At 43.7% G+C, this 17,407-nt stretch overlaps 3 protein-coding genes across 3 annotated transcripts; 1 reads left to right on the plus strand and 2 right to left on the minus strand.

Moving 5' to 3' along the window:
* Positions 1-9,095: 9,095 nt before the first annotated feature.
* On the minus strand, positions 9,096-10,996 carry CLUP02_12829 (uncharacterized protein; the record flags this gene model as incomplete). The annotated part of the gene is made up of 4 exons (XM_049291789.1): positions 9,096-9,732; positions 9,795-10,154; positions 10,307-10,679; positions 10,786-10,996. The coding sequence occupies 4 exons, from the start codon at positions 10,994-10,996 to the stop codon at positions 9,096-9,098; spliced, it is 1,581 nt and encodes a 526-aa protein (XP_049148935.1).
* Positions 10,997-12,164: 1,168 nt separating this feature from the next.
* On the minus strand, positions 12,165-14,851 carry CLUP02_12830 (CTP synthase; the record flags this gene model as incomplete). Its single annotated transcript, XM_049291790.1, has 11 exons — positions 12,165-12,272; positions 12,328-13,320; positions 13,371-13,507; positions 13,557-13,584; positions 13,663-13,687; positions 13,807-13,911; positions 13,968-14,097; positions 14,216-14,243; positions 14,397-14,444; positions 14,511-14,567; positions 14,777-14,851. The coding sequence occupies 11 exons, from the start codon at positions 14,849-14,851 to the stop codon at positions 12,165-12,167; spliced, it is 1,734 nt and encodes a 577-aa protein (XP_049148936.1).
* A 2,032-nt stretch (positions 14,852-16,883) lies between these two features.
* Positions 16,884-17,279, plus strand: CLUP02_12831 (uncharacterized protein; the record flags this gene model as incomplete). Its single annotated transcript, XM_049291791.1, has 1 exon — positions 16,884-17,279. The coding sequence occupies one exon, from the start codon at positions 16,884-16,886 to the stop codon at positions 17,277-17,279; it is 396 nt and encodes a 131-aa protein (XP_049148937.1).
* Positions 17,280-17,407: the final 128 nt, after the last annotated feature.

The following is a 17,407-nucleotide window of genomic DNA, read 5'->3' on the forward strand; positions in this document are numbered from 1 at the left end:
ACTACTAAGCTAAGAGTTATAGAGGTCGACTCGTTAAAAAACGAGTAGGTATAAGCAATATACCTAATACGCTTATGCTAAGTATTAAGAGGGTACTAATAAGAATAATTACAAAAAGTAGGGCGATAGTTTTATAAAGTATTACTAAAAGGCTAGTAGAAGTTAATATAGATATATATTCCGAGATAGATATTATTAGTACTAGGCTCGTAACCCACTTAGGGTTAACCCCGGCTACTACTATAGCTCCCTCGTTAAGGGACTTCTAAAGTAAAGCCGTAGGCTAGGGGAAAGCTTATTAGTTAATGCTCTTCTTTATTAACTACTATAAGTAGCTAAGGAAGATTCGGCAACTATTTACCGTAATTAATAAGGATAAAAGAATAGTAAACCTCTTACTATCGTAACTATTAATAAGCTAAGAGGGTATTCGTATTAATATAGCGACGAATATATAGTCGTACGAGCCTATCTTAGTCGCTAAACTAGAGGCAATAGCTTGCGATATCGTTAAGAATTATAAGAGGGCGTATATATTATATATCGCTACTATAAAAAGTATCGCGGGGGTAACGGAGACTAAACTACGAGGGGGTCTATTACTAAAACTTTAATTAGAAATAGAGACGTTTAACGAGTAATTAGTAAAGGGACCGTAGTTATATAGCGGGGTAGAACACTCTATCGACCTAGTTCTAAGTACTAAACTACTATATAGTCCTATTTATTTATTAAGTAAGAAATAACTCGATAAGCTTTACGTATATATTATTAAGAACCTAGTAAACGGTCGTATTATACCTTTAGTTAATAAGGCTAGGGTACCGATCCTCTTTATATTAAAAAAGGACGGTACGCTACGCCTCTATATAAACTATCGCGGGCTAAATAGGGTAACTATAAAAAATCGATACTTACTACTACTTATCGGCGAGCTCCTAGATAGGCTTCGCAGAGCGAAATAGATCTTAAAAATAGATATTAGGGATACCTACTACCGTATCCGAATTAAAAAGGAAGACCGATAGAAAATAGCGTTCCGGAGCTAATACGATTACTTCGAGTATACTATTATGCTTTTCGGGCTAACGAACGTACCCGCGACGTTCTAGGTATATATTTACCGAGCGCTCGCTAACTTACTAAATACTTACTATATAATATATATAAACGATCTAATAATCTACTTAATAATAAAGGAGTAGTATACGGAGGATATTAAAAAGGTCCTCTAACGTCTGCGTTTATACGGGCTTTTTACTAAACTATTAAAGTGCTCGTTCTATTAAAAGAGGGTCGAGTTCTTAAGTTATGTTATTATACTAAAAGGAATCGAGATTAACTCGTCGCGAGTGCGAACGATCGCCGATTAAAAGGCGCTAGAGTTTATTAAGGATATCTAAGTATTCCTAGGGTTCTATAACTTCTATTAAAAGTTTATTACTAAATACTCGGGCATCGTTATACCGATAATAGTATTACTAAAAATAGAAAAGGGGTAAATAAGGGACTTCTAGTAGACTAAAGAAGTAGACGAGGTATTTAATTAGCTAAAAGTCGCTTTTACCTCGGCGACCGTACTTATATACTAGAACCTATAACGTATTATATAAGTAGAAACCGACGCTTTAGTTAAAGCTATTATAATAATCTTATCGTAATAAGCTAATAGAGAATAGCGACCCGTCGCTTATTAGTTACGGAAGCTTACGGATACGGAGTAGCGATAGGTTACGGGCTAATAAGAACTACTCGCTATAGTAAAAGGGCTAGAGTACTAAGCTTACTACCTCTAGGGCTTTTTATAAAAGTTTATAGTCCTAACGGACTACTAAGTACTTAAGGGAGTAATCGGCGTATTAGTATAAGACTTTCGGAGAAGGCTCGCGAAGTAGGTATATAAATTATTAGTATTTAACTTTAACTTAGAATACTAGCTAAGGAAAACGAACCTAGCGGACGGTTTATTTAGAAAGCTAGACTATATAAAGGGGGAAGTGCTTTATAAAGACGTCCTCCCTACGCTAGCCTAGAAACTACGTCTTATTAGCGAACTACTACCCGACGTTTAGTAAAAGATAATTAGCTTAAAAAAATAAAATAATATTACTAAGGCATACGTTTAAGTAGTTAAGGCCTCTTTTTATAATCTTAGCTAGATATTAGCTAGCTTTAAGAACGGGGAATCCTCTTCCCTATATTAGTAGCGTATTATAGGGCGTATTAATAAAATAATAATAGTTATTACCGTAACGACTCGAGGTAAGAAAGTAAGAGAGTTATTAATAAACGCTCGTCGACGGTCCGGTAAAAATAAAGAGGAGTCGGATAGAGCTAGGGTTATTATATTAAAATAGTATATCCTACGCCCCGTTATAAAGGAGCTTATAAGGGGCGAAACGGCATTCGTTTCCCGTCTTTTACTAAAGACTAAGGAGCTCGTTAAAAGATTATAAGCTAAAAACGAGTTCTATATATTATAATTAGTAAGAGTTCGTACTACGGCCGGCGAGCTAAGAGTATATTTACTTAATAAATAGGGCACACTATTTTTTAAAAAAAGACTCGTTATTCCTTAGGTAGAGTCTTTTTAGATAGAGATCCTTTATTAATATTACGACGACTATAAGATAGGTTATATAGGAGCTACGAAAACTCTCGAGCTAATCTAGAGGAAGTTTTATTAAGAAGATATCTAACGAGATATTTAGGAATACGTTAAGAACTATAAGTATTATTTAGGAGTTATAACCCTAAGATATAAGCCGTACGGGTAGCTATAGTTATTATTATTACCCTTATACTTATTTTAAGAAATATCTATAAACTTTATTACGGGGCTATTACTAAGCGCTCGTAATAACGGCGTAAAGTACGATAATATCGTAGTTATTATTTATTATATAATAAAGTTCGTAAAGTTCTTACTTACTATTAAAATACTTAACGTAGTATAAATAGTAAGCATCCTATATTAGGAGGTCGAATATAAGTTCGGTACGCTTAAAAGCATTATTATAAATAGAGATAAGCTCTTTATAAGCGCATTTTAAGAAGAGTTCGCTAAGGAACGGGCGATATATTATTAACTATTTACCGCGTACTACTTATAAATAAATAGCTAAACAGAGCGAACTTATTAAATATTAAAAAAGTATTTAAGGATCTATACCGAGGGCTTGCCGAATAAGTAGGTAGCGTAGTTAGAAGAGGCCGAGTTTATATATAATAATAGTTAACACTCTATTATAAAAGTGTCCCCGTATATAGTACTATATAGCTACTACCCTAGGTACGTTAAATATATACCTAATTATAAAGCTATAGTCTAGGGGGTTAAGGAAAGGGTTTAGAAAATTAGGGAGATTAGGGCCTAGGCTATGCGAGCATAAGTATAAGCCTTTAAGAGCTAAGTAGCTTATTATAATAAAAAATATACCCTAAAGGAGTTTAATCGCGGAGAGGTCGTCGGCCTATTAATAAAAAATATACGATTTAAGAATAATAAACTAGTACTAAGATATATTAAAATAGTAATAGCTAAAAGGGTAGGGAAATAGGCTCACTAAGTATATTTACTAAAATAGTATTAAAGAATATATAATATTTTCCTAGTTTCTTAGCTTAAGCTATAGGGAAATTGCCGAACGGTTGGTAACTAGATAACGAATCTCTTAGAGTTAGAGGACGAGTAAGACGTTTAAGAAGTTAAAAAAATCGTCGTAATATAAAACGAGGGAAAAAACTTACGATATTTCGTTAAATAGGCTAGGTAGCTTACTAAGTATAATACGTAGGAGCTTATTAAGTATTTTAAAAAGGTAGCGGAAGTAGTTAATAGATTCGAACGCTATAAAAAAAGGGTATATATAAAATAGGATAATAAACGTTAAGTTCGTAATAAAAGGTCGCTAAAGATAAGTTAATTAATAATATACTATAGAACCTTTTTTATCTAGCCTAGTATAATCTTTAAAAAAAAGATATAGTATTATAACCCTTGGCGATATGTTACTAAGAGATCGCTAAGATCTAGTTACGTAAGGGGAGTAACTTACGTAATACTAGCGGTAGTAATAGCGGCTCTAGCGTATATTTTTAAAACTTAATAATTAGTAATAGTAGTCCGCTCGGTAGGTAAGAAGTAGAGAGGCTTCGTACGCGTACTTAGCTAATTACTTAGAATAAGGCCATTAACCTTATTAATATTATAATAAGTAAGAGGGAGGTAGTTAAAGTTGCGCAGAGTATTATATATATTAGTAATAGCGGTTTATAAAGCGTTCGCTACCTAGTTACTACTAAAGGCTATAATAAGAGGTATAACGGGAGCTATAATAAAAGGCACAACGGGAGCTATAATAAGAAGTATAACGGGAGCTATAATAGGAGGTATAATAGGAGCTATAATAAGAGGTAAAGTAGGAGGCGAAGTAGGGGCCGTAACGCTATTATTATTAGTAATAGGTCGGGGACGGGGGACGTTATTTAAGGTAATACTCTCGTAGTCTTAGTCAAGCTAAGGGACCTTAGTAATATTAATATTCGTAAAGAACTTAGTAACGTTAAACTACTTATTACGACCCGCGGCTTTAACTTTAGTATAAATAATAGCTTCGTCGAGCCGTTATAAAGCCTTTACTTAGAGCGGGAGGAGCATAATACTAGCTTTATTAAGATCTAAAATAATATAACTAAGGGCTAGGGCACCCTCGTTTATACTAAAGAGAGCGTCGCGGGTAGGGGTCGGTAAGTTATTAATATTAAAGTAGCGGCGCTTATTACGATATTAAAAAAGAGAATTCTCTAAGTCGCTACCGAGCTCCTTAAATTTAGTATCCTCGCGCTAGGACTTATTAAACTTAAACCTAAAGTCGTCCTACTCGTTATTATTATTAAGAACATAATTAGTAATAAGAGTACGCTTCTTAGTAAGAGTCCGAGTCTTAGGACTACGAGAAATAGGGGTAGCGCTATATATAATAATAATATAAATAAGTACTTTATTTACCGAGAACTTAGCAACGCGTTTACGAAAAGTAAGGAAAGTAAAAAACTCTTAGATACGTATAATAGTAACGCCCTTAGGAATCTCTTTATAATACTAAACTAGAGCGTCGAGGTTACTTCGCAGAGCGGTCGTACGGTTATTATCGTAAAAATAAGCCGGCTAGAGGTAACTAAGGCGGGAGATAATCTTAGTTTTATTATTAATATTAAGGATACTAGCCTAAAAAAAGAAATCTAAGTTAGTAAAAAGAAAATTTGCCGAACGATTACTAATAACTTACCGTAATCGAGATTAATAAGTTTAGATACTCGTAGTTAGTAGCGAGCTCTTAGAGAGTAGCCTATTTAAAGTAGACCTTTTTTATTTTACTACCTACTAACGGGTTAGTAATATAAGTAGCTACTTTTTTTTATACGCTAATAGTATAGCTAAAAGTATAAAAAACGCGGCTGCGCTTATAAAAATTAAAGCTACCCTATTCCTCGGTATTACGGAACTCTATAAGGGTATTCTAAATAAACTAAGTAGTGCTATATAGCTCCTCGAGAACTTAAGAAATATCGTTAGCTAATGTTTTAGTAACGGATTAGCGAGGACTCGACGACTTATAATAAAATACTTCTTTTTATTAATTTAATAAATAATATACTTAGCGACGTAAGCGCCGGTAATATAAATAAGCTCGTTAATATTGCGATATAGACTAGCTAAGTAGCGTATATAGGGAGCACTACTACGGAGACTACGGAAGCCTTTCTTAGGATTATACTCTATATTAAGTATGTCCTAGATATGCGAAATAGTAGATATTTCGGTAAATACTTAGTAATAGTATAGTAAGAGAGTTATAATTAGGAAACGATACGGAATTAGAATATCGTGAGAAGAAAAGTATAGTTATATAAAAAAGAATTCGCAAAACGGTTACTAAATAAAAAGAGGGAAGAAAAAATAAACACGCGACTAGTAACGGACGAAAAATCTTTTATTATAATCGATAGCTTAGTAATAATAATAACCGCGAGGTTAGGCGGGCTCTTATATATTACGACGGTCAGAATACTTTACTACGAATATATACTACTAACTTAGTAACTAGTCAGCGCGCTATTACTAAATAATAATAACAAAGTATCCGTTAAATAAGGAGATAGGAGCAATACCTTGTTCCTAAGTAAGAAAGGATATTATTAACGCCTTACGGAATCTATTATAAATAACGACGTTAATAGCTTTATTATTAGCGTTAAAAGAAGATATTACGTAATAACTTTAGGGACTAAAGTTACGTAAGGGGGGAGTAATTATAATAAATTTAGGATACGGCCGGTAATAGGACGCCGATAACTTAGCAACTAGTATACGGATCTTATTATAAAAGAACTTTTTAAAAAGCAGAGCCTTTACGAAGGACTCTATAAGCTTTAGTCTTATAATATACCTATATTTATATTATAGCCTCGCTAGTTAAGTGCTTATAGCCTAATCTCTTATAATTATTAATAAATACGGGTTATACGTAAAAATAACTATTAATAGTTAATTAATATAAAAATCGTAGTATATAGCTTATTAATAAGTACCCGATTTTGCGAGCTTATATAGTAGCTTAAGTATTTTAATAATCGTACTTTCTAGGTATTTATTAGCTATTTCTTTTAGTAAATAGGCTAGGATTTTCCTTATAAGCCCTATAGCCGATTAGGTATAGGCCTAAGTGTTACGAAGGTAACTTTGTTTACCTTATTATTCGCCTTATTATTAATATTACGTAAGCAAACTATATACCATATTGATCTACGATTTCTGTAGATTATTATAGGTATTGATTATGTAAGCAATACTGCTTATATAAGCCTACGTGAGCAATGGAAAGTACTAGAAGGTAACTGAATAATCTGGAATTTACTCGAGGCGGAATTACGTACTACGATTACGTATTCACTTACGTATACGCTTATTAATTATATCATAATTAATAAGCAATGGAATATTCTAGTAGGAGGTTTTTATGCCTATATGTAGGCGTGTATTTGCCTACCTAGACCTTTCGTTAAGCAAGCAACTTCTCATATAGTAATTCAACTATATTACTCTCTTTACTACAAAAACCTCTTTTATATACGCTTATATCCCCTATATTCATATATTCTTGCTTCTATATGAATATTCACTTTTTATATTCTTTATAAGAATATCCCGCATTACCTCGTTAAAGCTATACGTGCTAGAGAAAGTAACTAGACTATATCCCCCTAATATAACTAGACTACTTATTAATCTAATAGTCCTACTTAACTTAGTTATACTAATTAAAAAGACCGTAAATACTAGGTAAGTAACTAATAATATTAAAAAAGCTATTAACTAGGTATTAGCGGCGTTTATTATTAATTAGTTAATACTTAAAAAGGCTAGCGAGCTCTGCGATTAATTAAAGTTATTTATAAAGCTTAGTTTAGACTATAATACTTAATAACTACTATTTAAAAAGGTAAAAAAAGTATTTAGTAAGTAAGCCTACTATTTAGTAATATCTTAGTACTGTATTCGAGTTCTAAAAGGTAAAGTTAACTAATTAAGGCCGTAAAAAAAGAAGAGTATATTAATAAACCTAAATACTAAGTTCGCGAATATTTAGGATATATAGAGAGCTTAGGAGGACTTTAATAACTATTTAGTTAGTCCTAGTCGACTCGTAAGGGTCGAATTACCTAGGGAGAATAATAACTATATTATTATAATAGTAGAAGATAGTTAATTAATTAAGTATAATTAGTGGCGATGTTTTAATACTATGTTTTAATAGGGTGGCCAAAAGGGGGGGGTGGCCAAAAGGGGGTGGGTCGACTTACTAGGCACATCCAACCTCATAGGCTTGAGCGACTCAGGCACACGACCAGCCCGAGTCAAGTAATGACCTTCCAAGTTAGCTGCCTGCGATCTAGAGAATCATATATGCCCTTGTCCTATCAAATTTTAACTTGGTCTAAGAGTCACATCCGAAACCGACCTTCACACGTGACCCCGGTACCGAGCAGCCAAAGAAGTCAATTCACAATTCACCCCAATTCTACGAAGAACGCATCTCAAGACTGCGGTCGGGTGAACAAGCCCACGCCGACCCTGGAAGGCTCTCTAAGAGCTGTCAAGGCGTTTTCACACGCGCAAAACTGTCAGCTGTCGATTTCGCCCTGCAGTTTGTATGCCTCCATGACCCGTGCCGTAAAGGTCAGATGGGCCAAGGCGAGTCTTGACTTTACCAAATTGAAACAGGGCGATCTCTTGTGAAATTTCTTGCTTCAGGTGTTATTTAATTGCTGTCTATCCGTCCACATACTACCTTCTAAACTGAGTTGTTTCGATGCTTAAAGTCTTCAAAGTCGCTGTGCGTACCACGCCTTTAGTAGTCCTCAGTCTCGAACAAGAGTGCGTTAAAGGAGGGAGAAGGTGAATCGGGCTAAGGACCTTGAGGACCTTGGAGACCCTACAATCAGACAGGTTCTCTCGTATGTATAGTGTGGTTCCGCATGAATAGGCTTGAGTCGCTTGACTACATATGGGATACTGCGTTGAGATGTCATATGAATCACTGGATGAAGCGGAGAAGAGCTATCATATGAGCGAGCCTTCTCAATGGCGTCCGCTTCTTATGAACTTGTGATTTCTTGAATACATATGAGATGAATACGCGGATGGCGGAAGCTGCCTGGGGTATAACTTTCTCATTCAACGTCACCAACCTTTATGAAGAGTGAATCATTTCTGATTCTCAACAAGATCAGGCCGCATGGCCGAGAGGTTCTGGGTTGTAGAGGCCCCGACTAGACCGTGAAGTCTCCGGTCTATTCCTGGATCCATGTTCAACCCTCGATCGGTCCGGTTTTGTTAACTTTTTTCCAAGTTTTGATTTCTGTAGAATCTTCAGACCATCAGGTCGGTCCTTCCTCACTTCTCAACTAACGCTCCATAACAGGAAGTCATGACACCCCTCGGCTTTTTGTCCTGAGCGGATAGTCCTAGCAATGGTTCATCCCAAGCTAGGGTACCGATCTTCAGATAGTCCAAAGAGGAAACCCGGCACTCAAGCATCGTCCTTGATCTTGACCCCTAACCCACGATCAACAACAACAGTAGTCTTCTGCAAACTCCTCTTCACCGGCTTCGCATCGCTGAAAATCTCCTCCAGCTCCTCCAACGTCCTCTCCTTGGTCTCAACGCAAGACATGTACATCAACCCGAGATGCACAAAATGCAACACCAAGAAAATCGTATACGTCTTCCACCCGATATGCTTAATCGACACAGACGTCCCGTACGTATTGATAAAGCTCGCAACGCCAGAGATGAACCCCTTGGCGCCCATCCCCTTGGCCCGGATCTCGTTGTTCAGAATCTCCGCCGGGTACAGCGCCTGCAGCGGCGTCCAGCAGAAGCCCCAAAAGATGCCGTACGAGAAGATCATGGCGATGAAGGCGTAGGCCTGCGGCTTGGGGACCGCGGTGCCTTCGTCTAGGTGGTGCTCTGCTTTCGCGGCGAGGACTTTGATGGGGATGTAGACGAGCCCCGTGAGCAGGGTGCCCCAGAGGAACAGCGGTCTGCGACCGACCTTGTCGACGAAGAAGGAGCCGAAGATGCCGCTGACGAAGGATATGACGGTGTTGATCCCGTTGAGAAGGAGCTGTCGGCTCGAGTCCGTGATGCCAACCCCGCGCACCATACTGTAAAAATCCACAATCAGTAAATGTACCATCCTGCTTCGTGCTGGAAATGTGTTACTCACGCAGGTAAATAGTACGAAATCACCGATCCCCCGATAAACTGTGAAAACACAGCAACAAGCATGATGAGCCACATGCGGTACCGGTTCGGCCGATTATTAACGAGAACCTTATAGTTCCAATTGTTGTTCCTCAGCTCCTGCTCAGCCTCCAGCGACGTCCGTATCTCGTCGAGCTCGAGCTTGACGAGCGCCGAGTGCGGGTCCCCGTCCCCGTGATACTTTGTCAGAATCGCCGCCGCGCGGTCCGTATGGCCTTGCGACCAGAGCCAGCGCGGGCTCTCCGGCAGGAACCAGACGACCGAGATGACAATGGTGGCCGGGACGAGCTGGACGATGTAGGGGATGCGCCACGCCCAGTCGCTGGGGATGAAGTTTGTGCCGTAGCATGTCCACGCGGCCACTTACTCACAGTCAGCTTGCCATCAAGGACATCCATCCAAGTGAAAGCAAACCAAAAGACAAAAAGGGAAAACTCACTATTGGCACCAATATACCACCCCAAAACATTATACAACCCCCCAGCCAACCCCCTCCACGTGGGATACGCAATCTCCACCAAGAACACAGGCGCCGACGTCCCGCACATGGGCGTCCCCGTACCGACGATAAACCTGCCTATAAAGAACTGCGGCAGCCGGAAGCTGCTCGCCTGCAGCACGGAGCCCAGCACGATCATGGACGCGCCGGAGAACATGCAGGCGCGGCGGCCCCAGCGGTCCATGATGTACCCGCACAGCAGGCTGCCGATGATGCTGCCGACGGTGTAGATGGAGAAGACGGCGCCGTTGAGCTCGCCCGTGAGGCCGATGCGGAAACGGGCTTGAAAGGGGCCCATTGCGTTGATGGCGGACATTACGGAGCCGTCGTAGCCGTTCATGATGCCGTCTTTTGTGGAGTTGGAGATTGTCAGCTAAGGGATGTCTTTGATCTTTTTACAAAGTCATCACGTCTTATGGAAAAGGGAGGTTTGGATGGGGCTTGAGAGACGTACTCAGAACGCAGAGACACATCATCGCGTAGAGCGTCATCTGCGACTTGGACTTGTAGTCGGGTTTGTCTTTGGCAATAGCGTCGGCGAGGGCGACGGACTGGACATTGACCTCCTTCGCGTGGCGGTGTGCGAGGGCGTTGTTCTTCTCGTCGTCCAAGGCAGAGGTCGTCGCCTCGACGCGGTGCTCTGTAGCTTCATTCTGCTTCTCCATGGCTGGTGTTTCTATCCTGCATGAAAAGCTATCTGTAATAGAGAGGCTCGACCTACGGCGGTGGCTGCTCAGGCTAGGTACGGTGGTGAGCAAGACGCCCTCATCATCAACTTTATATCAGAGGCTCGACATCTACTACGGTTAAGCTCTCTACCATTCGCCCAGACGGCATTTCCCCGGACCTTGCCCTCCCAGGATGATCATCTGGGGATACCGGGCAGTCCAACCGATAGACTTGGAGCGATATGACAATCACCCCCTGCTTCATCGCTCACCCCGAAAACATCCCCATGTCGCCGCATGCACCCCTCACTCTCACTGCGGGGTGACGATCCAGACGAACCAACGACAAGATACAAGACGTACGAGAAATCCCACGTTTACGCCAAGACGGCAGCTCATATCACCGCATCTCGCTATGATCCTACGACAAACCAAGATGGTAACATGGCTCCGATATTTCCATGTGCGCAGCTGACCAGTGTGAGATGCATTCATATCCTAGGGTTCCAAACAAGCAAGTTCAATGAACATAACCGCCAGACCTTCATTGGCGGGAAATACGTCCGTTGGAGTATGCTTCGCAGCTGGCAGCTTTTCCGTGCTTCGGCAGATGCATTGGCATGATTCTCGTGAACCCATCTTTTTGTAAGCACTCGAAGTCTACCTTATCCCTATCCGCCAAGGGGAATCCAAAGCACAGGAACATTGCACTAAGGAGAACCCATGGTGAATGGAGAAAGGCCAAGCAGGCCGGTCATCGTTGCTGTGCACGTTTGGAAAAGATGCAGCATTGTGCAGTCAAGATTGAAAATGAGAGCAATTCCCCCTATATTTGTAACCCAGGATGATCTAACATGCAGATTTTATCCTATTTTAAAACAAGAAAACGCCCGCGCCGCCGAGAATGCCATCCGCCTTGCCCCCAAGATAAGTTCCCCATCTAATCAGACGCGCGTTCATTCATGAGTTGTCTTGGTTGGTTCATTTCTGGATAGCCCAATATAATCTCTAGTGATTTGAGTAAAGAAAAAGAAAACAATCCCAACTGCCTTCTCGGATGCCTTGCCTGCCCATGTCATGTCTACTTTGAGATAAACATTCTTTGTCGTGTATCCCGTCTTTTCAGAAATGCTGGAAGAAAAAATGCGAAATCGATAACAGATTCTTAAACGACGTGCTTGACGCCGTTGGCCTGCTTGGAAGCGGCGAGCTCCTCCTTGACCACGCGGTCTAGGCAGCCCGCGCTGGCGGCAACGAAGCCGAGGTAGGGTCTCTGTCCTGCTTGTCAGTATCACGCGAGGGAAGGGGATATGGGTGGGCAAACGTACGCTAGGGTTGAGGACCTTGGACTGGTACTCTGCGTGGAATTGGGTTCCAACGAAATAGGGGTGGTTCTGGAGCTCAAAGATCTCCATGCGCTCACCAGTGTCGTCCTTGCCGATGAAGTTCAAGCCGGCCTCGGAGAGCTTCTCGACGTAAGCCGGGTTGGCCTCGTAACGGTGGCGGTGTCTCTCCTCCACCGAGTCGGCCTCGCCGTACAGGGCGCGCAGCTTAGACCACTCGCTGCCGGGCTGGAACTCGGTCGGGCGCAAGCCGAGGCGCATGGTACCGCCGAGCTTGTCGCGGCTGATTTCGGGCATGTAGATGACGACCTTGTTCTCGGCCTGGGCATCAAATTCCTCCGAGGTGGCGTCAGCGATATTGAGGAAGTCGCGGGCGTACTGGATGATGGCAGTTTGGAAACCAAGGCAGACACCGAGGAACGGGGTACCGTTCTCACGCGCCCACTTGGAAACCTTCATCATACCCTCGGTACCTCTGGTACCGAAGCCACCGGGGACAATGATACCGGAGGCGGTGCAGACATCGTGCCATGCCTTGTGGTACTGGGCCTGATCCGCGGACTTGGCCTGGATCTCGAGATGCTCGGCATCAACCCAGCAGATGTTGAGCTTCTTGCGCAGGTGCATCGCCGAGTGCTCCAGAGCCTTGACAACGGACAGATAGGCGTCCTGAGACTTGACGTACTTGCCGACAAGGGCGATGTTGATCTCACCGTCGTACGGGCGGCTGACGACGGAAGCCCATGTCTTCCATAGTGCCGCTCCCTCGGCGATGCGAGACTGAGGGATGGACAGAGCGTCCAAGTTGACGGCCTTGCGCAGCCAGGGGATAAGGTTCTGCTCCTCCAAGAGGAGAGGAACTTGGTAGATGGTGGGCATGTCGCGAACGACGAGGACCTGAGGGACGTCGACCTGGCAAAGAAGGGCAATCTTTCTCACCGTAGCCTCCTCAAGGGGCTGCTCGCAGCGGCAGGCGATCTGGGAAGTCGTTAGCAGTGGGACGAACCATCAGAAACAACCATTCCTACCATATCAGGAACCAGGCCGTAACTGCGAACCGTCTTCACGGCATGCTGTGTGGGCTTCGTCTTCTGCTCGCCGTGGATGGTGGGCACGTAGGAGACGTGGATCTGAATGAAGTTGCCGCTTCCGGCTCTGTGGCGCACTATGAGAGGTCAGCAGTCGAACCAGCCGGGAGAGTTTGTAGCACATACATTGAGTCAATGCCTCGACGTAGGGCATCTAGATGTGGTGTTAGTATGCTTTAAATGCTTCAAAGAGCACGACCTCTTCGTCTAGCACGTCTCCAGAGTAACGTACGCTTTCGATATCACCGACTGTACCTCTGTAATAGCATGTTAGCATCTAAACCGACTGATATTCGTGAAGACGCGATCTCGAATCGAAGAACCGGTCTGCAGGTGTATGGTTATATGTTGGAAAGGGGGCCAGCTGGAAACCTACCCAAGCTCGATAATGCAGACATCGGGCTCCTCGCCGGAGTCGTCTGTGGGGATCTTGGCAACACGCTCGATCCAGTCCTGGATCGCATCGGTGACGTGAGGCACGCTGGCATCTGTCAGCAAATTGAAAGATGTAGGTAAACCTGTGGAGGCCAAACGTACACCTGAACCGTCTTTCCAAGGTAATCGCCGCGGCGCTCCTTGTCAATGACATGCCTGTAGACCTTGCCGGTGGTAATGTTGTGCTCGCCCGTCAGACGGATGTTGAGGTAGCGCTCGTAGTTGCCCAGGTCTGTGTGCGAGCCTCGTTGTCAGAGATTTGCGATTGATAAGAATGGCAATAGCTTCTCCCCCGGGGGAGAAAAGGGGGAGGGATCCATGGGCCAGCTGTCGTCCAGAGGTTCACCTACCGAGATCTACCTCCATGCCATCGTGCAACTGATGATGGTCAGCGATTACCGTCAAATCAGAACAATACAGACTGCTCCGAGAATTACCAACACCTCATCATCTTAGGTGTGGCTTGGATAGAGACACTAGTCCCTATGCCCCGGACCAGGAATGGCACTCCAGGGTTCAAGGAATACGAACCACAAAGCATTCGCCGTGCTCGGCGGGAGCCATAAGACCAGCATCGACCTGTATGTCATCGTCAGTTACTGGGACACACGGTCAAGAGAGGGGTTCAGGGGAGGTTTCACTCACCGACAGGTACGGGTCGATCTTGATGCTAGTGACGCGCAGTCCCAAGGTCTTGAGGAGCTGTTCATGGAAACCCCAACCGTTAGCAATGATGCATCATTCGAGGCTGGCTGCATTGCATGCATGCATGATATGGCTGTGAGATCCCATGAAGAAAACACCCCGCTATCCCCAATGGCTTGGTGTGGCAAAGCTCTCAAAGTGTGGTCTCAGAGTGTGAAGTCACAGCCCGTAGATAAGGAAATTTCAACAGGGGTTCGGATACACACCAGACCCGTGGAAGAGGCGATGATGCCCTTGCCCACTCCAGAGATGACACCGCCTGAGACGAGAACGTAACGCATGATGGCTGATTTTTTTGCGACAGGACAACAAAAATCGTTCGTAAGAAGGGTATCGTATACGTTCAAGATGGGGGGCGAGGCTGTCTGGTGGCGATCAACTCTTGTTTGGCAGAATGGAGGGGAGGGAAGAAAGAGAGTCAAGAGTCAAGTGCGGGACGCGACGCGGTCGGAAGTAAAGAAATTTTTGGTTATCGATAACGCATGACGGCCGGTGCAGCCTCTGAGCCTGCCCGCCCGGTCTTTTCTGCGTGCGGCGTGCCTGCCTACGAGGCTACGCCCTTCGGGACTCAAGTCCTCAGGGGACCGGGGTCCTGCCACAGCGGAGGGCAACGAGCAACAGCGGGGGGAGGTGGTCCGTGAGTCGTGTAAAGTGGATTTGAGCCACACCTTGATGAGAAATGAGGCTTGCTCACGTGTCATGCTCACCGAGGTGACATCTTCTCTCACCGAACGCTCGTCTCGAGGGCAGCATGTAAGTTGGTCGTGAAGGCATAAAGCCTCAACAAGAAGCAGCCTTCGGTTCAAGCGCTCAAAGATGGTTCCTACATTATCGTTATCATATTCTAGGGCATCAAATCGTCTTTTGCTTAAGCACACCCTCTCTGCTGAATTTCTTTCTGTGTTTGAAATTGGTTCCAAAACCAAATGAGAATGGCAACACAGGTTCGCGCACATGAGAAACGCGACAGACAACCCGTGGACTCCACTTCATGTACGGAGTCTATCGAGGGCTTGACCTCATGGAATTGGAATGTAAGTACACCATATTATCATCCAGTAGTTGGAATTCATCATGAGCTCGATCCCACGATGACCTCAATTGCGTTTCCCATTGCGTCTCTAGGCTTGCGTCCCACGGGGCTCCAATCAAGGTGAAAAGTATCGCTCTTCACAACCTTACGCACAGGAAAGACAAGGCTCATTGGCGCGTTTCAGTCGATAGATGCGCAACACATCGAAAAGGCACGACACGAGACTCTCATTGCAGTGTATCGCGAAGCTTAATTCGACTCACTTATTTGTAGTGAGATTTGTTCCTGCAGTGTATTATCAACAACATCGATTTGCAACTCGTGAAACTATGGGCAAGATAATTCATTCCTACTATTTGACAATGTTAGACGCAAGGCCAATCAATTCAGATATCACTTTCAAGTTTCAAGGCATGTTCAAACAAGAGGCCTAGACCAGACACTTGCTTCGGTACTTTTTTACGCCGCAGTTGTAAGTAACACGAGCTGTGGACGCAATGATCGAGATGGACATCAATGGTTTCCTACTTGTTCTCTCTCATAACATAATAGCAATCATCTACAGGATAAATAGGTATCGGGATGACCTGGAGCAGCAGAACCAACAACAAACATCGGGCATCCAGGTTGGCGGCGCCGTCGAAGGTCTGTGCCCCACAGAAGTAGTGGAGCCGACGTTTACGCTAGACAAGTTCCGTTTGAACCAGCTCAGTGCAGATTGGTCACAGAGCGGATGTGCAGGGCTGGGAAAGGGACGGTAGCACAAGGGGGGGTGAGATGGCGGGGAGGGATGCTGGAGTCTGGACTATCCGTGGATAGCAGAGGAGAACAGGACTCGACGAACTCTGCTCATCGCCCTGTGGTACATACCATGTATGCAAGTGTTGCCAGAAACTCATTTTTTAATGGTCTTGTACCATTATCCTGACTGTTAAGGGGAATATAATTTGAGATCTCGCACCAATACCGTGCTCCAATACTGAGCACAACCTGCTGAGAGAGAAGGGATACTTTGTTGCTCGCGCTCCATGAGAAAGGCAGGCCTCCCAGTCAGTTCTCTTTTTTATGTAGTCTTGCTACGGATGCTTGCTTCGTTATATCGGAGAGCGGCAAGCCTGTACGCTCACACTCATATGGAACCGAATCACTACAAATCATGAGATTTCCATGAGATTTCGCCATGTCGGGTGTGAGGGGAGGTGGGCCGAGATCAAGGCTGGCGGGCGTTAAAGCTTTGGCGTTTGCTGGTCAGATTTGGGTCTCGGAAGGGATGATGATGGATGGTTGGATGGTGCGCCTTTTCTTGGGCAGATCTGCACCCACCAGGAAACGCTCACGCCCGTGATGGCGGTGATTTGTTTCAGAATGTGCTCAAAAGCTTGGAGCTTTCCTTGCATTGTAATGGGAGCGAAACGAGAAGCTATCTCAATGCCCGCGACGTTCTACCTAAGCAGTCCCTGAACTTTGGCATTGACTGCCTCAGGGTTGGTGAGGGGGGTTTGGCGAGGATGGAGGGACGCTTTTGTATTCGTAAATGTGAATGGCGGGCCATCCATGTGGTCCGGCATCTTGGGTGCTTGGCCACAACAACAAGGGTGCCCAAGAGTGGAGAAACATGGGAACCGTCGAGGTATGAGTCTGAATCGGTTCGAGCGGTGAAGCGAAGGGCAAAGTGATGCGAGCGAAATAAAGTAGCAATGGCGCCGGCTGAGGTGGGAATCGATGCTTGAAAGTTCTTCTTCCTGATGGAGACTGTACAAGATCGAGTAGAGGCACAGCTGACAGGGATTTGTCAAGATCGAGC

The sequence above is a fragment of the Colletotrichum lupini genome, chromosome 6 (assembly GCF_023278565.1).
Source record: "Colletotrichum lupini chromosome 6, complete sequence".
Classification (NCBI taxonomy): Eukaryota; Fungi; Ascomycota; class Sordariomycetes; order Glomerellales; family Glomerellaceae; genus Colletotrichum; species Colletotrichum lupini.